This window comes from Larus michahellis, chromosome 6 (assembly GCF_964199755.1).
Source record: "Larus michahellis chromosome 6, bLarMic1.1, whole genome shotgun sequence".
Lineage (NCBI taxonomy): Eukaryota > Metazoa > Chordata > Aves > Charadriiformes > Laridae > Larus > Larus michahellis.
The window spans coordinates 49,956,221-49,978,236 of record NC_133901.1 but is presented as its reverse complement, the minus strand read 5'-3'; the positions used below and the strand labels follow the sequence as shown (position 1 = coordinate 49,978,236).

Below are 22,016 nucleotides of genomic sequence, written 5' to 3'. Positions count from 1 at the left end.
TACTAGAAAGGAAAAAAAAAAAATAGAAAATCCCATACATGTACCCTCTTCCTCTAGAATCTCTGCTCTTAATGCAATGCTTTTTTTGTTAAATTAAATAAGCTGGCTTCAAACCTCCATGTTTGGCCAGGTAGTGGCTGTTTCTAAAACCAGTATCACTGAAGAGCAAGCTTCTATTTAAGTTATATTCACTTAAACCCATTTTTTAATCCCTACTTCCACCTTTAGTTTTAAATCAACATCCCATTTTGTTTTTTTTTCTTAAAAAAAAAAAAAAAGAAGAGTCTGTTTTGGGATCCAGCAGCCGAGCAACCAGCTTTCCATAGCGTTCTTGCTGTGCAGGAATTGAAGAAGAAACTCAGGCTGAAGTCAGTCTGCCGGGCAACAGGAAGAGAAGCGCCTCCTCTCTCTCGAACCCCAAGTCTTCACACAGGCTCCTCTGGGGTCTCCTCGCCACCTCTCACTGACTGAAGTCGCAGCACAGCCTGAATGTGATGTTAACTTCCACCGTGGCTTTGTGGAGCACAGTTCAGCCACCCGCTGCTCAAGCCGCCTCCTTTTTTGCTCTCCCTCTCTTTCTCTCTCCTTCACTTTTGCTTTCCCCCTCACTTCATTTCTGAAAGATGTTCCAGCTGCTGCCATTTTCTTAGCCCTGGGGGAGGGGGCATGTTGGATAATCTGTCATTTATTTAGCATTATTCCTGTTTTTTATTATTTTATACAAACAACATGTCTTTTTTTTTTTTTTTTTTTAGATTTAAAAACACCTTCGTACAGCAGAAACAGACACGATGGATCCATGGAAAACAACAGAAAGGCAGTGCCCGGAGCATCAGATGCATGCAGGGTTTCGTGCATTTGGCTGCTGCCTGTTTGTAATTTGTATTTATTTTTTTTTAACGTCAAAACAGACATGACCGTTGCTGTCACTCAGGCACTCCAGAGCTGCTTGCTAAGAAGATATTGCCCTCCAGCTGAGTATCTCCACAAGTTGCTGCAGTCAGGAAGAGGTAGGGTCCACCCAGAAAGGAGAGGTGAGAACGGGATGGAAGATGGAAGGAAATAAAGCCAAACATTAGCTGCACACGATTAATAAAACATGTTTTCTACAGGCTAATTATTTGGTGCAGGCAGAAACCCTTCCTAACACAACCCAGAGCGGGGCTCGTGAGAAGAGCCCTGAAGACAAGAGGCACACACTTTCTCTTCCAGGTGGCTGAGGGTGCCAATGAAAATGAACTACTCGCTGAAATGAATTACTTGGAGCAGACTTGGGCCCACTGTCCAACAGTGACATGTCCCGCAAGTGGAAGATGTTTCCCGAGGGGTGATCTTAACAAACAGTTTCCGCCTCACTTCCAATTGGCTTTTGCCTTGAACTGGAAGATCATTCTTTTTTTTTTTTATTTAGTCCTCAGTAATTTAGTCTCTGAATGTTCCTACTATTTAAACAAATGTATGAGCTTTTCTGCAGTTCTGCAAAGTTGTAGCCCTAATGACTGCTTTTAGCAGAGGCTCCTCCTGGCTAATCTTCTTGTGTCAAATTTCTGGATTTATTTTGATCAGTTTTAAGTTTGGGGTTTTTTCTTGTTTGATTAGCATTGTCCTGTCATGAACGCGTAGCCAAAATCTTCTTTCTACCATTTCTTAGTTTGCAAGTCTTTGTCGCAAACTCTCTTATTAGTCTTTTCCCTTCTGTGTTCCTACTCTCTCCTTACACAGAAGTCCTCTGATTAACCTCAAACTTCTTTTACAGCTGCAGTTTCCTTTCGAGATGACTTACCCAAAACTGAACTCTGCCTTCCAGGTGAAAAGGCAAGCCACCAATTTCTATTTAAGCATTCTTATGCATCTCATTCCTTCTTCAACCTTACCCTTCACTGCACATGGGCCAATGCTGCTCCAAAATGATTCAATGTGTTCAGATGGGGGCTGCCCACACTGACCCCACTCATAACTGCACGTGGTTACACCTCCTTCAGAACCCAGAAATGCACACAAATATTTCAACTTCAATTTAGTTCATAGGTTTTAAAAAATACTGTTTTAACCAACAGTTTGTGGTTTGGAAATGGCTTCTGCTCTGCACTTTTCAGAAACCCTCCAGCACATACTTTTGGAGGAGGTGCAACATTTCAGCAGCAAAGTCAAGGAAACACACCTCTTCTGTAGCAGCTAAGACTCTCCCCTCCTAAGCTTCCTGAGAACTCCTAGGCATAGCCACTGAGACATACCAATCTTTAATTTAATAATTTCTTCTGCATCGTTTTTGGACTATATCCAGGACAGAAGTCTCCCTCAGCATCTCTTTGATAAAAACTGATACAAGTAAATTATTTTTTGTTTCCCTGCAAAGGCTTTATCCTGCTTGCTGCCTTACTCCCTGGAAATTCAGCTGATTGTCCAGCTCTCGAAAGCTTCCCTGCTTCTGGTGCCCCCAACTGGCTTTTGCTTTTCAAATTCCATCTGTGACCTCTGCAGTTTGCTTGTGATAGTTCACATTCCTTCCTGTTGCCTTCAGTAGGGTTGAATCTCTCCCAACACATAAGAATAAAAACTGCTCTTGGCTTAGTCCCAAGTACTACACAAGAGTAGGACTCAAGTACTAACTATACTTGAGTGGTTAATCCTCAAATGACCACATTGAAAAAAGCTTGTCTCCCGGGTGCAGATGTTTTTTGTGATTGCTCTTAAATAGAAAATCTTTAATATAAAGGTCCTAAGATTAGGAAACTTCAATCTTTATAATGAAGGCGACACATGCTTCAGCATAAAACGAAAGGAGGCAGAAAGATTTTGTACATCTAAGTAAAAGAAACCAGTAAGGCAATAAACAGGAATGCCTAAATGCTGCAGAAGTAAGTGAATCTGCTGTTCTTCAGGAGCAAGCAACAATAGTTTCTTCATGTCAAATTTTATAACCAAACTTTCCTCCAATGCTGAATTGTGGCAAGCTAATTGGGAGATATTTTAAATCCTCCAAATCCTTAGTTGTTTAGATTTTTTTTTCCCCTCTGAGTTTTCTCAACATCGTACACTAAATAGCTTCTGTCGATCAGAAAATAGGTAGTAAAATTTATATGAATAAATCTTTACCGTTATGGCATAGAAATTGTTCTGTATAGATTTTACAATATCCTCTCTACAATACGACATCCTCATCAAAGAAGTTCTCTGAAATCACCAGCGTGTAAAAGGTAGACCCCTGACACCTGGGAAACAGTGAACCCGTGCACAGCATGAGATACTCTTCCTCTCTGCTCTGGATTAGCAGGGAGGAAGCACTGGTGCTACAAGGGTAGCTGAGCTCAGAAACAACCGCCTGGCACACGACTCCAGTTTGTCAAGAGTGGCAGATAATCCTACTGAGTCCAGAGGACAGGGCTTAGAGAAAGGAACACCAACTGATCAGCAGTAGTTTTTAGCCTACAACTAAAAATGCTCCTCTCACCACCAGCTAAACAGCCTGCAATACTGAATTCCCACATCCAGCAGCCTTAGCTGTGTGTATGATATACTCTTTCCCCAATAGTCCATACCCGTATTTGATCCTCACTGGAGAGGTGCTGCAGGAGCTCCAGAGCAGTGGTAGTGGACGTTCAGCCACTTGCCATCTCGGCGGTGCCAGACACGGGTCTCTTCAGACTGCGTGGTGCGGGGCCGGCCTTGGCCATCGATGTACTGTGTTAGGCGGATGTACGCGATGCAGGCAGCATCTTCACCGATGACATGGACGTGGGGGTTCAGGATGGTGGTGTGTATTGGCTTGCTGTTCTTCGACAGTACTGGCAGAACATGCAAAACCATCAGCTTCATTTTACTAGTAAGAAGAAACAGCCCCCCACATCCTCCAACCTCTTTTATATTCTACTCACCTTCCACTGGTTTCTGGGATACAGTAAAAACTGCTCCCGCAATTCTCCAGGCAAAATCCAAGCAATTCTTTCCCCTGTCACCTGTTCTCCTTAGAAACTGCGTACTTTTTATTGCCTAGAATCCCCTGACTCCTTTGCTCCCACTTCTTCTGCAAAGCATACTCTCCACTTTTTCAACATCAGTGCTGCTATTTCTTCAGTTATAGAAAAAGATCTTTTAATTACAGAATGTTGCTGCAAAGGAGTCAATAATCAGGAGATCATTAAGCTAGGCCTGCACCAAATATGAGCAAGCCTCAGAGAAGTGTAAAAATCACTCCAGAACAGGCTTGGTCTCTGCACACTTAGAGCACTTGGCATTGCCTATTAAGGATCTTGACCTAACTGCCAAAATAAAACAAATAGAACACTTCAGGATTTAAATTTCAATTATTTCATCCTGTGGAAACATCCAGGAAGGGAGGCAAATCCACTAGTATAAATGATTTCTCCCAACCCCTTCTCCTGCTCCAGGCTGACAAGGTGACCCTTGTATCCACATAACAGGTTCATTACATGTTAGAGATCTGAAACCATCCAGGGAAAACTCAAAGTGAAGGCGTGACTGATTTGTGCATGACTATCTTTATGTCTGACCATTCAGTACGTCTACCCCAAACATACATGTTGTTTCCATCAAAATATGCTCATTTCTTCCACTTCCATATCAGTAGGAAATCCAGTGCCTCAAACTTTTAAAGCTCCTGCAGTCCACGCTTAGAAAATATTTGCACCAGGCAAACTGTATGCCTAGAGTGAAGGGATCTGGGTGTTAGAATTGAAATTGTTGCTGGAAAAGGCTTTTCAGATAAAGCACGCTGGCTCTTTTGAATGCATCACAACTGATGCACAATCGAGTTCTTGCTGGTTCTGATAGCCAGTAAAAACAAGGGCAGTTTTCCCCCCAAAATGTGTCATAAAGGAAGATCAGAGAGAAAGCTGTTGGTGTTACCAAGTCTACCCACTCACAGTTCTCAAAGTAAAACTTATGGAAATCCATTCCTTCAACCAGGTTCCCCAGTGCTTCAGGTTCAAATGAGGTCAAGCCAGGATCACAGATTTTTCTGCAAAGGAAGGCACCACAGGCTTACAGTCTGCTTTTAAGCCCAAGGGCTATTTACACAATGAAGCGCTGGTACAGCATTTAACTCACACCCTGTGTCCACCTAACTGTTTCCCTACTCCAAGGAGTAAATTCCTGGAGAACTCAGTCCTACTGCAGCAACGTGGAGTTAGTGCTAGTTGGCATTTCACGTAAAACAAGCCTCTAGGTTTCTGGCTTTGCTTTTTTTTCCCTTTCTGTCCATACCACTGCCCTCCCCACTATGTTTCTTACGAAGTTAGAACATTTTCCTTCTGTCACTCCTGTTGCTGCTTGGGAACTGACTTCTACTTGATGTTCATTGAAAGAGCTCTACCTTCCTACCCTTAATGGACGGAGGCTAAAAAGCATAGAACTTTTTACCATTTCTGACTACATTAAAACTCTTCATACCCAGGAGCCAGAACATCGCTTGCACACAAACTGATAAACAACCTGTCAGAAGACATCTGTACTTACGTATAAGCATCAAAGTCTCCATTGTTGATGGCTTCTATCAGCTGCTCTGTTATCTTAATGATCTCCTGCTTACGCACTGCGAACAAGAAGAAAGAGCAATTTAACTGAGCATAAGACTTCAATGGGAATATGGGGCTAGTGGGTGCTTCCTAACAAGCAATTTGCGGAGCACCATTAGTGTAGATCTCATAGGATGCTGCTCCCTGCATTCCGGAGATATGCAGTAATGACAGCCATCCACATGAGATGGGGCAGTGGTATGAAAGGGGAATGGTGATCCCATAATGCAGGGAGAAAGGAAATAAAGATGTCATATTACATTTTTTTCTTCTAGAAAGGTCTGAGGCACCAGAGGTGTCTCCTGAAGGACAGCCTGAGGTGCTTCTGGGGAGTCTGACCAATGAATGTCAGTGAACCTGCCAACGTGAAGCCCTTGTCTGGCAGCTTAAGATGTGGAAACCCTTCACCACAGCAGACGTATAAGAAATGGCCACCACACAGATTAAGGCAATTGGAAAAAGTCTCCCAACAACTTGCCTATCACTATCACCAATACCTCAAGACATTATGAATGCTGCAAACAAGCAACTGGGACATGTAGGGATGACTTCCGCAAGCTAGAAAGACAACCACAGCAGGATGGATGTATTGGATGAACAAGTCCTAGCTATATACTAGTGTGCGCTCCGTTCCTCAGGCAGTTCACTTCTGCCAATCCCTACGGCACAATTCTTTTCAGCACTGTGACAGCACTGCCATTAGCCCCACCCAGTGCTCTGGACTTCAAGACGAATGAAGACAGGGGCTAGCTGTCTACTGTTATTTGGCCAGCACCTCTGCACCCTCTTCTCTTACGTCTCCCGCAGCCGATTGCCCAGGCGCTGTCCCCTCTGAGATGTTCCATCAGTCATGCTGATCTCAAGAGTCCTTAACACTCGCAAAGTTTGGGTCGGCTCTCTTAAATAACGCAATTCCAGTTCTACAACTGTATGTGCACCATATATATGCCTGAGCCTGTATACAAGCATTTAGGAGGTGCTATAGCACTATCTTCAATGTTACCAAATAATTTACAATTCCTACCACCAGAAGTGGAATTTATCTGTCCTTAGGCATCTAAAATGTAGGTGTCTAAAATGGAACCAATCACCTGACTGTTCCCCCTTTTAGGCCCTGAAAGAAATAGGAACTTCTGGAAGTCTCATCTGAGGCACCTCAGATGCCTACCATTAGGGGGGTGGTGTTTAAATGTTTAAATACAACCTACCATCTTTAGATGTCCAAGTCAGGGAAGCTGAATTCCACTCTAAATGCCAGAAGATGCTAGTCTGAACTGCCCTACCCTGCAAACTTTCATACACATGTGCATCTCATCCCACCATTGATAAACACAGCTGAAGACCAACAAGATGGTAATCTCACTGCCTATGAAAGATGTTTACACCCACTCTAGAAATCAGTTAAGAGAATTATACTACCAGCCAGCCACAGAAACATCTCAGATAGGGGACAACTGGCTCATAATAGTAAGGGAGCTGGTTTTGCCACTCAGGTTGTATACATTTCCAAATGTCGAAAGATGTATACAGGGATTAGATCAAAATGACACAGGGAGCTACGTCTTTTGTGAAAATTGTCTTTACAAGCAAGTCGTCTGGAATTGCTTCTGCATGAAGCTGGGCTACCTGTTGTACCTCCCCCCCATGCAGAGCACACACAAATGTGTGCAATGTCCGGGAGATGGACTCCACAGGAAAGGTTGCCCATTTGGGATGAGGGAGGAAATCTGCAGACCACAGCGACCATGTGCAGACTCGTCTCAAGGAGATTTGCACCCCCTTCCCAAGTGTCACTATGCAGCAGCATTGACCCTGTCCTTCAACAGAAGTCCATTCCATCAGACTGTGCTCGTCTTCTTGCTTTCACTACATGTCCCGAGCTACAACCAGCACGCAGGAGAACTGTTTTTTCCAAAGGATGGAGGGCCTCGGGATGTCACGGGGGAAGGCATTTGTGCCTGCCACTCCTGATGAATCCACGGGGCCTCCAAGCTTACGCTGCAGAGAGGCAAAAAGGGAGGCAAGCATGCAGCAGCACAGATATGAGTGTGACTCACGGCTATTCCACTGTCTTTTTCGAGTGCCCTAAGAGGCAGCGCCGCCACAGCCGCCCGCCAGCACCAGTACAGCCGGCAGGAGGCTGCAGACGGGGACACCGCGGGGGCGGCGGGGCCCCCGGCAGTGCTTTTCGCGGCGTCCGGTTTGAACCGCGGGCCGGAGCTCACCCCTGGGCTCTCCTCCTCCCCCCGGCGGGGGCCGGGAGCCGGCGGGCCGGGCTTGGGGCTCCCCCGCTCCCCCCGCGGGGCCGCGGCTCCCCCCGGCGGCCGCCGCCGCTCCCTGCAGCCGGGAGCGGCCCCGGGAGCCGCCGGCACCAACCCCTCAGAGGGGCTGCTCCGACCCTTCTCGGACGGACGAGGGGGGCGAAGGGCACGGAGGTGGAGCGAAGGAGGAGGGAGGGAGCTTTACATCTACGGTAACTAGTACTAGTTGCACTACTCCACTACTGCTACCCAGCTGCTAACTTACACGGTGCACGGTTAAGTACAAAGGGAACTACTGGAGTTAGCAAAGGCTCCGACCGAGCACGCTCTAACTCCAATGTCTGCCCTGGGCTGTCCCAGGCAAGAAGCTTCTCTTCACAAGACTTTGTAGCTGCAAAACAAATGTAAGCATTAAAATAATAAACAAACAAAAACCAGAAAGCAAAATAAAAACCAAGAAAGAAGTACAAACACACACAGCCCCAACCCCGGTCGGCACACAGGGACATCCACATCCCAGCAGCCTCTACCCGCTCTCCTGCCTCTGTCACACATCAGCTGGGCCAGATACTGCTCAGAGGGGACCGCCCTGGCACCGGTGCAGGAGACCCCTCAGAGCACAGTAGGAATCGCACTAATGCTGCTGGAGGTAGTTTGAGGGTGACCTAAAACACTGGTCGGAGTAGTGACAGAGCAGCATGAGGGCAAGTACGGGATGCAAGCGGAAGGGAAAAAAAGTAGGGCATCCAAATCACTGCAAACCTCAACTCGGAGGGGAGCGGGGTGGGAGAATGCTGCCCCACGTGGCAGAGAAGTTTTTTGGCACTCCTCAGCCTACCAAGCAGGGCCTTGCTATGAGCAAGAGGAAGGAGTTAATAAGAAAACAGTGATGGACAGTTCACAGCAAAAAGGACTTCAGAAGAGATCATTTCCCTTCCATTCTGGCTGGGCAAAACACCTTTCCCGTTGCACCTCACGAACCAGCAGTTTGACATCCTTAGGGCTACTTCAAAAGTAAGTAACAGAGAGGCTCCAAGTGCTGCATTGTGCGAGATGCAGGAAACCGGGGAAGGCAGACAGGAGGAGACAGAAGAGGGCATGCCTGCTCCTTCATTCAGACTGACCAGATGTTCCCAACTCACATTAAGGATCCTTCCATTATAGCTTAAAATAGTCAGGCAGCTAGTACGGTGTGTCTGTATAGGGGAAAGGCTGGGAATCCCACCTAGATTTTCTCTAACGTACTAGCTTTTTTCATATCCATTTTCAGAGGCAGCCACTTCAGGAGAGATCAGCCAGACAGTACTATAACTGGAGGACTAACCACTACCAGCTAACTGAGCTAGCAAGACAGACACCCCAGGTAAAGCTCACAACAGAGAAATGCTCCTCAGACCCCACATTATCCAGGGATTTTTCACTCAGAGCACCTGACAATGGATTCAGAAGTGCTGTGCGGTCTTCCAGCAGTCACGGCCTCCCTTCCAAAGCATCCTTCAAGCAGTCTGTAAACACTGGTTTTTGTCCCTTTTGTACTTCCCAAGCACCATCCGTGTCTGGGGTGCTCAGAAGTTCTTGACAAGCGAGACTGAATGCAGCCTCGCATCCTCTCCACAAGCAGACCTGCACCACTGACCCCATTTACCACAAAGAGATGCAGTGACTTGCCCAGGGAAACCCGAAAAGGCAGCGTCTCTGCAGACAATGCCACGTCTCGCCCAGATGAAAGCAAGGGAATGAAATTAGCTAGGATGAGGTTCCGGGTGGTTTTTTGTTGTTTGGGTTTGGTTGTTTTTTGGTTTTTTTTGTTTTTTTTTCAAAAAGGGAAGGAAAGGTTTGGAAATTTTCAGTGTGCGAAAGAGGGTATCTTGTGGGAAGGGAGATGATTTCTTTTTGTTCTGGAGTACTGGAAATGAAAAAAATCAACGTTCTGGAAGGAAGTTGAGGAAAAGAAAAACCTTGGGGAAGGAGAAATGGGAAAGGTGGAGGGAGGGGGTGGGAAAAAGATGCCGTGAAGCACTGCACCCCTGGACTTACTGGCTGAGAAACAGAGAGAAAGCTGGGATTGCATGGACTCAGTCTGTGTTTTGCTCTCACTGTGCCTCCGTCCTTCAAGCACTGAGCTGCCGTCCCCGGTGGAGAGAGGGGGAGCTAGCATGGCAGGGAATTAAAACACAAACACAAACAAAACACGCAAGTTCAGTAAATAAAAAAAGAGAAAGGAAACAGGAGAACATTAAAGAAACCACAATGCTGGGCACAAAACATGCAGGAGTATCCTCCAGGGCAAAGCCAAGTAGACAGCTCTACAACGTGGACCTGCTGTGCAATTTACAATGAGAGGGGAAGGGGGGACACTGCTTTTAGCCCCGCCACAGTGGAAACAGCATATCCCTGAGGCAACTGTCACTGATGGATTCTACACCACAGCAGAACAGATCTGCGTAACCTGTTTATTGAAAATAAGAAGTTGGCAGAGGAATTAATGGCACAAGCACTTCCCTTTTCCCAGAGTCATGGCTATGCAGAACGCCGAGAACTCCAACACCCCAAACCTTTTGCTCTATTTAGTTTTGCTCGAGTGCTTGCTTAGCTTAAACCATGGAGGGGCAGGAGGAACACTGGTGAACACTGCTACACTTAAAACGGGAAGCACTAAAATTACCAGAGCTGGCCATAGCACAAACCATTACTGTGCAAGCTCCTTCCCCCCAACCACCATTCAAATGCTCCCTTCTATTAAAATCATAACAAAATTTTCTAACCTCTGCCAAAAAAAAAAAATATATCAGTTTTGATCTGCAGCAACACAGCCCTACACAATTCTTCACAGATTTAGCCCTGGCCAGCTGCCCTCCTTCCCCCCAACCTTCTGTTCCAGTCCTAGCCTTCCTCTCCTCACAGCATTTGTATTCCTGACTTACAGGACCCATTGGCTCAACTGGCTCAAGTCTGGGACCTCTTCGGAACAAAAGCTGCCAAAGGAGACAAGATTCTGGACAAATATCTGTTCTGGACAGATATCCAGCAGAGATTAGATAAATCAGTTTCATTACCACACTACAAAAACCATCCAGTCCCTTTCCCTCAAAGCTAGGTTCTTAAACCACGGATTACTCTTTGGCAAAAAGGTGGGAACTGGAATACTGTCCTGTAATGAGGTCAGGTCTTATCTGAAACAATCTGTATTGCAGAGCTTGCTCACTCACTGGCATGCGTTTCTGCTCCCTGTGACTCCTCAGAAGAGGAGCCAGCAGCTTGTGATAAGCCACAGGAAAAGCATCAGGAGCTAGCCCAGCTGACAGAGGTGACATTGCTGCCACACCACAGGGTCAGCATTGATTTTTCCCTGCATGTGTAACTCAGATTGACTACAGGGAGAACTGGAATACCTCTGCCTCAAAATGCAAACTATTAACACGTTTGCCTCAGAATGCAAATTGCATTCACTTATCCTGAACCTGCTCATTCAGGAAAACGTCTGCTCCATCCTTTAGGGAGGTCAGGAAAAGGGCAGCTGCTCAAACAATGTGAGCAGGTATGGGACTCGCAGCTCCTTGGTCTAAAGAGTTTTACAAGGACAGAATATTTATGATACGGTCACTGAAAGGTGTGAAATCCCTTCTCAGCCTCTCATTCTACCGATATCTCAGTCAAGAACACAAAAAAATAGTTTCCATTCATAGACGATAGACTGAGAATGATCTTCATCTTAGAAACAAAAATAGACTCAAAGACAAAAAAATAAAGTGTGTGCATGTCAGTACAGAGATTCTCAGAAAGAGGTGAGAAGGGAGACTGAGCAGGAACAGAGAGGTTTCAACTCCCTGTAACCTACAGGGAAGCACAAAACCACAACCAGACTCCAAACCTCAAGGGACTGGTAGGGATTTTCCAAGCCTAGAAATGGACTGGAGATGAACAGATTATGATATTTGCAAGAAGAGAATTCCAACTCTGAGACAAAAACAAGTTAGCTCAGGGCAAACAGTGTTTATATACCACAGAGGCCAAGTCAGCTGGTTCCCCAACGCATGGCCCCACTGTGACAGGAATGACAGCGTCATGGTGCATTTATGAACTGAGTCAGACATGGAAGTCTGGGAAGCTAGTTCAAGGCAACGATCGAATCTCGAGGATCCCCTGCCTGCGCTTAACTGTATCAGAAATTACAGGCAAAACACCTACCTTTCAGATCCTCATCTTCGGTTGTGGTGTTACAGCTCTCTGTGGAACCCTGCACGGCAGAACAGAGCGTTACCAGGCATCAGCAGTCAGGAGCATTGAGTAAATAGTTTGATTTGTTTGTGAAAGAAGATGGGGAAAAGCGCAAAAGCATTGGCAGGGATGGCGGGAGAGGATGATACAAGGAAGATTTGGATGGAAGCAGGCCAAATTATTAAGCAAAACAACAGCATTTCTGCTCAGCTTTTGCATGTTTAAGCCGTTCAAGCTGTCCACCCAGAACTTTTACTAGGACAGAAGTTACCAAACTCTGTCAAATGAGATCAAATGGGAGTTGCTTCTGTTTGGAAGAATAGCCACAAGAAGCTAAAGAAGGGCTCCTAGGCTTTCTCAGAGGAACAGGTCTCCATTTCCAGAAGAAAGAAAAAAAAAAAGTGCGTAAGTGCCTGTATCTTCTCTTCCACCCCACATATGAAAGAGAGTGGTGATTACACACCACAACAGGAAAGAGATAATATTTGAACAGTTGTCCCTACTCAGCCTCTTCCAGAGATCCACCGCCATACAACACAACCCTTCCAGTCTACTGCCAGCAGTATTCTGGAGCAGGCTACAAACCAGACATCAGGAAGGTAGAAACCGAAGTAAGACACACGAAGAGGAGAACAACAAGAGAGAAGCAGAGGTTTCTCTGGCAACACTCCCATCCCTTACCTTTATGCCATCTGTAGCATTATGGACAACAGTTGTTTGAGGCTCCTAGGAAAGGATGGAAGAATCATTAAACTCCAGTTCCAAAGCATTCTCTCATTTCTTTTCACTCCCCAGCAAGTGGAGAAAAGGTGACTGACATAAAAAAACCCAAATCAAACCACAAACTCCAAACAGCACACGTGCTTGCGTGCGCGCACACACCTCCTGCACAGGTTTCCTGAAGAGAGAGGGGCTGCACTAAAAGCCACAATCACAAGGAGACAAAGCCCCCAGCTTCCTTGCAATTGCCCCTAATTCCCAATTTGCCTCCAGTGAACCGGGCTGGCACAAATGCCAGACAGCAACCGAGCAGCACCCTCTGCAGCTGCTCATGGAGTAGCCCCTCAGTGAGGACCCCTCACCAGCGTCCTCACTGCAAAATGCTTCAGAAGAGGGAGAAGGGGAGGAAAGGATAATACTGGGCTGGGGCCTTTGTCTCCCAGTTTTTTGGAAAGTTTGCCAGGTATTTTACCCTAAAAAAGGGACACTCATAATTTTCAAAATAAAAAGGGGATAAGCCAGACCACCTCAATGCCTCTCAAAGAGTTGGTAAGGGAACTGGGCTGTGAAAAAAGGCACATTTTTCTAAAAGTCTCTAAAATGAGATCCAATTTCAATAACAACAACAATAATTAATAATTTAGAAAGGCTTCCTCAGTATCAAAACCATAATGAACACAGCCAGTGAAGGGAAAGCAGAAAATTATGAAGTGTCCCAAGAACCCTTTGCTCTACAACAAACAACAAAACCACCACATTCCACCCTCCCACCCTGCAAAAAAATGCCAAATCCAACTCTCCAGAGACACACAACAAAGAGCAGCTACCAGGGCTACGGGTGCTGACTACCTCCTGCACTCATCCCTTCGCTACTGGGATAAGACTTCAGGATCCTGCGCCATCACCTCCCACTGCTGTCACTCTTGCAGGGTGGCTCAGCGAGGGCACTGGGGACTATGACGGTGCAGTGATGTACACTCACCCATCCGCCTCTGTCACCCATTGCGCTGCTGCCTGATCTTCCAAGCATACCGGGCAGACCCCACCGAGCTGTGCCGTTAAATGTACTAGGCACAGGTCACCCTGTGAAGCCCCCTGCACACAGCCCAAGCAGAAAATGCTAGCCCAGCAAGTCAGCGAGCTGCAGAGGATCAACTACACAACTGAGCAGCCCAAATGAGCCATCAAAGGATTCCTCTAAAAACCCTTTGCCTGCCCTTTCTTCTGTGGTGTCCTGAAGTCCATCCTCCGTTTCCTGGGTTTTGAAGAGTGCATTGAGCTTGCTACTCTCTTCTTCCAAACCAGCCTCCCCAAAGCCAGCAGGAACAGTTGAACAGGACGCACAGAACTATACAGGGATGGCACACGGGGAAGTCCAGGCAAGCTGCGATCCCCACATCCAACCACAGCTCTGCTCAGCACCCCCACCCCAAAGCCTGTGAGGCTGTGATCAGGCCCCACAGCAGCACAGGGACACAGACAGAACGAAGCCAAAACACAAGCTGAAACAGAGCAGCACAAGCAGCACTCGAGATGGGGGGGAAGGAGAGAAAGGGAGAGGACAGAATCAAAATTAAACCAAACACGAAAAAAAAAAAAAGTGGTTGGGGAAGATACCATGGACGTCTGCACTGGGGGTGTTTCTTTTGCAGTGCTTACTATACTGGTTTTGTTGTTGCTCTGTGGCTGAGACAGAAAAACATGGTTTTAGTTCCCCTGCTGGGCAGCAGAGGCAGCAAGAAAATGACAGTATTGCTTCAACCCCAACCATCTCCTCAGACCCTCCCCTCCCCACACGCTCCATCAACAAGAAAAGGGAGGAAGAAGGAGTGCTGCCTGAGTCGCTGGACATCAGACTTCCCTCAGAGGCAACGGATGTTGTAAGGGATGTACCAAAACCCAAATGTCTAGCACAGACTGCTAGATCTATAAGGAAGGAAAAGAGAAGGGAAAAACGCAGCAGCCCAAAGGGATAGGGAGAATCCTGCAATGAGCACCAACAAAAAAGTATTTGGTGAAGAAGAATGAGAGATGGCAGCTGTCCCAGGAGAAAGAGACTACAGAAGTGAGAGACACGCAATAATCATGGTGCAGTCTCAAATTACGAGGTCAAATGGGAGTTGTGTCTGAGGAGCTCCAAAGTGTGCGGGAGCAGCCCTAGACATGTGATGATGCTGAGAGTCCCAGGGAATGTACTGATGCAAGAAAAAGTGTGGTCAGCCCTAGAAAAGGTAGAGAAAAGATGAGGCATCATGTGTTGTGTCCCTGCTGTAACCCAAACAAAGAGACTTCAGGACCAAAATATGGAAAGGGATGGGGGTGAGACACAAGGAAAAGGTCATGTGTTCCCCAAGTAGCAAGTCCTCTGGATGGTGCCCGGTAGTTTTTCCACCTTTCCCCTCTTCGGTCTCTCTTGTAGCTGTGGTAGAAGAATAAAATCTCCATTTCCTGCATTCACACAGCAGGACAGTGAAGCAGTCACCAGCTTGCTGCAAAGAAATGTCCCACTGAGTCGTGTACAACAGTTACATCAGGAATGAGCAGTCTATGTTTGTAGGAAGACAAACCTGTGTCCACTAGTATATAGCTCCTAGCCCACAAATCCAGTCAGTTCTTGGAGAATTAGGTCCACAGTTACGCTGCCGTGTAACTCCCACACCAGGTATATAGCTCTCTTGCTGCCAGACACCAGCAACAACGTCAAAATCAGCACTGCAGGAGACTCGCTCAACTCCTTGGTTTCCAGATCAGGGGTACCGGATGGGAGCTCACATCAGTGTGACCTCATTGCAGCCACTCTCCATCCCACCGCTCTTGGAGAGTGCAAACTCATACTGCAGAACATCAGGCCCTCATCACCCAGTAACCACCACAAGGAATGCAGAAGTCAAATGCTGAGCTGGAAATCATCTGCCAAAGGTTTAATGTGTCAACCAGAGACAGATCCTGTAAGGTTGAGACTTCACACACACCTACTAATGCTTCATTTTTTCTTCAAAAGCAGCATGCCTTGGCTTAGCTATCCTTTTTGGAGAAGGAGAGAGGAGAAACATAAGATGATGGGGCAAGTGGAGAGGGGAGGAAGTAGGAGAGAGAGGCAGGAATGAGTTCTTTCAAAGTCCGTGAAAAAAAGAAAAAAAGAGAATATGACACTCTCATCCCCAAAGCTAAGAAAGGAGAAACGCTTCACAAATTACTGTTTACTGCCTCTTCCTATACATTCCTGTATTGTCCTAAGACTTTGGCCTTCCAAGAGCTTTGCTTCCTGGCATGTGTTTCCAGCCTGACGGTAGAAGAGATGACAGGCTTCTGTGAATGTTAAGAGAGGAGCAGATCAACCTGAAAACATGAATCCCAAGATGTTTTATGGCATAAACACAACCAAATTTCTGGCAGTGCCTAGGTCCAGCCCTCCACACAGCACTGAGGCTCCTGCACTTCTTCAGAAACTGTGATCCTAATGCAGAGACCTATCTTCCAAACCCCTTCCAGTGAGAAAAGCACAGCCCATTTTTAGAAGCTATATGAAAATACTTCTGATTTTTTGGAAGGCTTTATAACTGAGGCCAAATGGGGGGGGGGGAACCCAAAAACATCCAGGAAGCCACTGTTCTGAAAGAAAGTTGACGGCAGCTTGTTAGGTGTGGGACGTCACCTTACAAAGTGCAAACCCAGGCACACCCAAAGCACACGGCCTACCCTCCAGGCTGCACTGAACACCCAGGTCATCCATCATACTCTTCCCCAGCCAGCGGGCTGAAGAAGATCTAGTATCATGCTTGCTAGTCCAGAATCACATAGCATTTTACTCCAGGGCAGAGTCCCAAGGAAATAAGAGGCAGAAGACTTAGCCTAAGCATTTTTCACAGCTCTTTCTCAAACGGAGGTGTCTGACATACTGAGCTTCCCACACACGCTCGTGTCTGGTGGCCACTTAACCAACTGCCCTTCCCTGGACGACTGGCCTGCCCTTCCCAGAGTCCCAGGTACCACAGCCAACTCCTGCCCCTCCTTCCTCTCTTACTGCCAGCCAACATCATGGTCACTGGGCAGGCTAGGATCCTCAGTAATTCACAGCGGTACAGCTCAAGTTAAGAGAGGCCAATTCACCTAAAAGGGTGCCAGGCCCTTCTTAAGATCTATGTAACACGATTAGTTTTGGCACAGCAGTTGGCAGCGCTTCCTGAGCTAGACAAGAGACAGACAGACAGGCACAAACAACACAGAGGGTGCAAGAGAAGGAAAACAGACCAGTGATCATATCGCTAGGGACACACATTTCTAGCCAACTAAAAGAAAATAAGTACCAACACATGGGTCGCCTCTGGTTATTTAGCCACCTTCACTGCTTCCATGTTTTCCCGAGGCTGACACTTACAGTGTTTACATATCCCAGCTGCTTTAAAACAACATGCAGAGCGAATTTAAGTTTTGCTGGCAGTGGGCAGAAAAGAAGGGCAAGAAAGGCACAATGAACTCCTGTCCTGGAGTTTCACAAGGGCAGGGCTGGTGAAAAGTCAGTCTCTCACATCAGATTTTCCAAGCAGTACTTCAGGATTACTTTTTTGTGTTTACATAGTTTTAAATGGCCACTGAAGGAGGAAGAGGAGAAATATCTTCCAAATTGTAATGTAGAAGCAAATTATTCTTTCTCAGTACTATAACATTCCTGCTCCTACCTGCAATAGGGAAGAAATATTTTTTCTTCTTTTTCTGTATAAAGGAGAAAATGCAGTAACTGATTTTTGTACTTTAGTTACTATTTATATCTCAGTGTCAGAGACAAAGGCATCATCTAACGGGCTGTGTATGACTCCTTACAATATGGCACTGGCCAATTTTCTCTTTGCTCCCTTGAGAGTGGATTTGACTACTTTTCTGACAAATTCTATGGATGTCAAACATCTGGATGGATGAAAAGAGGAAATGAATAAGACAGGGGAGGCAGTTACTAGGTATTTGGTCATGCTGGGATACATAAACGAGATAGGACAAAAGGAAATTCTGGATTATAAAGGCTCTGACAAACCTTTTCAGTAAGTATGCAAAAAAAAGAAGTGACCGGCAGCTCTGAGCTGCCCGGCGGTGCTGTGCCCACACATTTCATCTGAACAGTGGAGCCCCATCAGTCTCTGCCGCATTTGGAGCGACTCCCAGTTTGCTCTACACTGCAGGGCTCCCACCAAGGATGACGGCACCAACACCAGGCAAAGCACCTGCTCCTCTTTTTGGCACTTCTGCAACAGAATGACAAAGCCCCATGTCCAGGCAAGGCACACACCTGCTCTGCTGAGCCCAAGAGAACCACTGCCTTGTTCCATTTCACACTCAGAGCAGGCAAGGTCAAACGGCATTGCCAGCAGAATGGGAACTGTATGACTGGCCGGGGGCCAGACGATCACAGGGCCCTTTTAGTGAGGACATGGACCTTTCAGTGCACAACGATCCCCCCACCACCGCCCCCCTGCACAGACATGCTATGTAGGGTGATGAGCACAAGCCGAGCGTGCATGGCATGAGAATGGCGGACGCACGAATCGCAGGCAGCTTACGGGAGGTGCTCACCATCAAATGCACACTGGAGCTCGACTTCCTTTTCTGGACACACCATTGAGAGAGGGAAAGAGAAGGGAAGAGAGGAGATGAGAAGAAAAGCACAGAAACTATTCACACGTTAGTGTGCCAGCAAGGGCCCCCCTGCCAATAATGCTCCCCTAGGGGCAGGTATAAGCAGCAGCAGAAATGCACAGACACACGAGAAGATGCAGAGAGAAGTCACCGTTAAAGAACATGAATACACACCAGGGGAAAGGGCAGAGTTGAAGATTCCCCATCCACTCAAACATCGAGGTCAGAACACAGGTGCCCCACACACTGATATAAGGAGAGGAGAAGAGGGAGGAATATATAGTCACAAGATGTGGGATGCAAGGGGGTGCCTCTATGTGCTCTTCTACCTCAGAAAACTCTGCAGTTTCCCCAGCCACACTTGAAGAGGTAGGCAGAAAACTCCCCTGTGTTCACATTTGGAGGAATCAGAGGTGTGTTTGTTTGCAACTAGAATCAGAGGGCAGGGAGGAGGGCACAACAGGAGGGACATCCCCAAGGGCTAAAGAAAGAAAAGGGAACTTCTCTGTGTAGCATGAGGAAGAGAAAGGCTCCCTCACATGGAAACTGAGGCTGACTGGAGAGGCAAGGTGCACCCGTGCTCAGACATAAAGGAAAGGCAAGGAAGGCAAAGAGGCACCCAACAGCCAGAACACCTTGCGCTCTCACGTACTGGGAGAAGAACAAGCAGGGAGCAATGCTCAAACACTACCCAACCTTCTTGGACTCTACTGTTGCTCAAAGACATCTTCAGTCATCTTCGAAGACACCTTCGCACCAAACTGCGCTCTCCAGTAAACCAGGCTCAGCATGCATTTCTCTGCTCTTTCACTATAATCTTACTGTCATCCCGTCCAAGCTGAGCCTGGCATTACAATGCTGCCCCTTCCCCCCGCTGTCTTCATGTACATTTTCCATCTGCCCTCCTCCTTTGGTCCTATCTAGGCTATTTCTCTGATGCTTACTATTCATGGGGAGGTACTACAGAGTCTATCTCATAGAGTACTGTAGGACAGCACATCCCCCTCAAAAATTATGATGGTGTGGGCTCAGCTACGTAGCTTTGGACTCCTGCACACTACCATGCCCGACCTCTGGAGCAGCCCTTGAACGCAGTACAGGCCATGGAGTTGTACCTCCCCATTTCTTACACTTACCGAGTTTTCACAGCTTTCATCTGAATATTGCCTTTATCTCTGCTATCCTCACATCAGAGCTCAAGCACACATACAGCCTGGCATGTCTTTGAGAGCAGAAGTGCCCACGTTCAACTTCCACCCAGAGCCACATTCCTAATCACACCACACAGCCCAGAATCACACAGCCACTGCATGAACGGACTCACGCTAGCAAAGCTTCTGCCTCATCTGATCTTTAACTCCAGTATGGACAGACTGATCTGTTCAGCATTTGGCTCACCAATCTTCCACTTCATGGAGGCACAACACAGGGCTTGCCATTACCTGGTTTACAAACTTGTGATTCCTCTCATCTTCTTTTAGGACAATTTAGCTTCTCCACAGGCTTTTTCTCAAGACAGAGCTAAAATAGGATGTACTACCAGTATATGAATACAATGCTTAGACCACCAACAACCCAGAGGAATCTCTGTACCCAGTCACAACCAGGAATTTTTAACTGGGAGAAGTAGAAATTTACACCAGCTGAGAAACTGATCCAAAACTTCAGTTTTTATTTTTAATGTATCCTATAAGTTGTAGCAGACACAGAGAGGCCATATGGATACTGCAAGGAAACTTCTCTCTAAGGAAGACCGTCTCATCTGAAGTTCAGATAGATTTCCAATGAGTTACAGAAATAAGAAAAGGGGCAGAAAATGCTTTGAGACAAGCAAAAAGTTCAGTATGAAAGGAGAGTCAACCAAGCCATACAGAAAACTATCACCGTCCTGTATTAGAGGTACAAGTAACTCTGACACAGGAGGAAACATAACCCTCTGCAGATCAGAATTTAATTAGGGTACAATCTAAATTTAAAACAGCGTTGGTCTATTAACATGACATGATGTATTGTAGAAATCCCAGAAAGCACATTACTGACTACTATAATAACAGGGGGAAGAAAAGCTTGCTAGGCAGGATGAAAAGGGTGGGGAGTGAGGTCTGTGTTAAGACCACAGCATGAAAGTACTATTACAACTCAAGACAGGTTGGATAATGCCAACATGAAGCACGGCAGTAAGTGCTAAAGCATCAAAACTTAAGTCAAAACATACACAAGGAAATTACTAAAACAAGATCAGTCTCCCAATCCCCTCTTGCATCAGTGCCATCTACATCACCCTCCCAAGGTGACCAGCTGAATGAGCAAAACTTTTTGGTTTTCTTGTAATGTGACTGCAACCTAGCAAAGTAAATAAGACAACAGAAGTTTAATTAGAGAGAGAAATCTCTTTCCGTTCTATAACACTGCCACATCTCTAAGTATTTCTAGGCAGTGCAGAGACATTCCAGGGAATGCAAAAAATTGTTTGTCTCCCAAAGCAGTACAGACAACATTTTCCCTCTCAAACCCTGGGATGAACGTTTGTTAAAGTTCTATTTCTGTATTTGTGTGAAATTCAGGTGTTCATCTCAAGAGGAGCAGGTTCTGTACAGTGAAACTTAAGGAAGACTCTTGCTTTAGGTAACAATAAATAGAAGTCAGCAGGTGACAGAAGACAACATGAAGAATCACGGTCCCTTCAGCACAGCAGCAATACTAGAAGTGGCAATAGTAAACCATTCTGAGCACTATAGAAAATACAAAACATACTAGAAGATGCTATAGGATGTAGAATGATTCCAGGCAAGGTCCCATTCACAGTTCTGGGCACTTAACATAGATATCTTTTTACAACAGCTTTTTGCATTTCTATCTTCTACATGTAGTTGTCCCCCAGTTTGGTACTGACAGCATATTTATGTTAAAATATCACGCTCGCTGCAACTCATATTCCTGTAGAGATTATTGTCATTTCAGCACTTGAGGCAGGGAAAAAAAATGTTGGACTCAAAGCAGATCAGTGAGAGGCAGCCTGAACTAGCAGATTTGAGGTCCTCTTTCTACTTCTGCCTTCGTCTTTTTGTGTGATGCTGAGCAAATCATTTTGTCTTTGTCAATCCATCTTCTCTCTTGCCCTTTGCCAGCTTGCCCATTTAAATTGTAAGCTAAGAGGCAGGGATTTTCTGCTTAGGCATCACTGCAGTGCTAAGCACACCAGACCCTTGATCTCAGTTGGGGTTTCGAGGCATTGCAACAGTGCAGTGAAAAAAGTAAATTCATCAAAGGTGGGCAGAATGTGTTGCTGGATGTCAGCACTTACACAGATCTGAAGTGCTCCCCAAGCATCTTGTACAAAACAGTTCAGCCTAAAAATGTGATGTTCAGTTGAACTTGGGTTCTTCTCATTTAGCTTCACCATAACAACCTTTAAACAGCATGGCTTTAAGATCGTAAAAAGTCCAGAAACAGAAACAGGAGCATTAACTCCTGTTGGTCACTGCATGGATGTTACTTGACCCGTGCAGATTTTCTAAGGATTCGCTGTTGGTTCACCTTGCTACTGTGCCTTCTCTGTCTAAGGCCCACTTTCACAAACTGCTTTCTCAGCAGCCACGTGAGCTCACGGAGCATCCTGCCTTCTCCACAGTCTCTTTACTGGGCAAAGGGCTGG

General features: G+C 46.3%; 1 protein-coding gene across 24 annotated transcripts in view; it reads right to left on the bottom strand.

Annotated features, from left to right (window-relative positions):
• Positions 1-264: 264 nt before the first annotated feature.
• CAMK2G (calcium/calmodulin dependent protein kinase II gamma) overlaps positions 265-22,016 on the bottom strand; it is a 254,088-nt gene continuing 232,336 nt past the window's right edge. For 8 of the 24 annotated variants that reach the window (XM_074591309.1, XM_074591307.1, XM_074591308.1 and 5 more), the window contains 8 exons: positions 14,351-14,419; positions 12,695-12,739; positions 11,984-12,032; positions 9,833-9,946; positions 5,476-5,551; positions 4,884-4,978; positions 3,540-3,785; positions 265-994 (listed from right to left, as the gene is read on the bottom strand). In XM_074591309.1, the coding sequence (XP_074447410.1) occupies positions 3,553-3,785; positions 4,884-4,978; positions 5,476-5,551; positions 9,833-9,946; positions 11,984-12,032; positions 12,695-12,739; positions 14,351-14,419 (681 nt within the window). In that variant the 3' untranslated portion in view covers positions 265-994; positions 3,540-3,552. Of the gene's footprint in view, positions 995-3,539; positions 3,786-4,883; positions 4,979-5,475; positions 5,552-8,060; positions 8,187-9,832; positions 9,947-11,983; positions 12,033-12,694; positions 12,740-14,350; positions 14,420-18,298; positions 18,332-22,016 lie in introns of all 24 variants that reach the window. The other 16 variants (XM_074591293.1, XM_074591304.1, XM_074591287.1 and 13 more) reach the window with 14 other exon arrangements.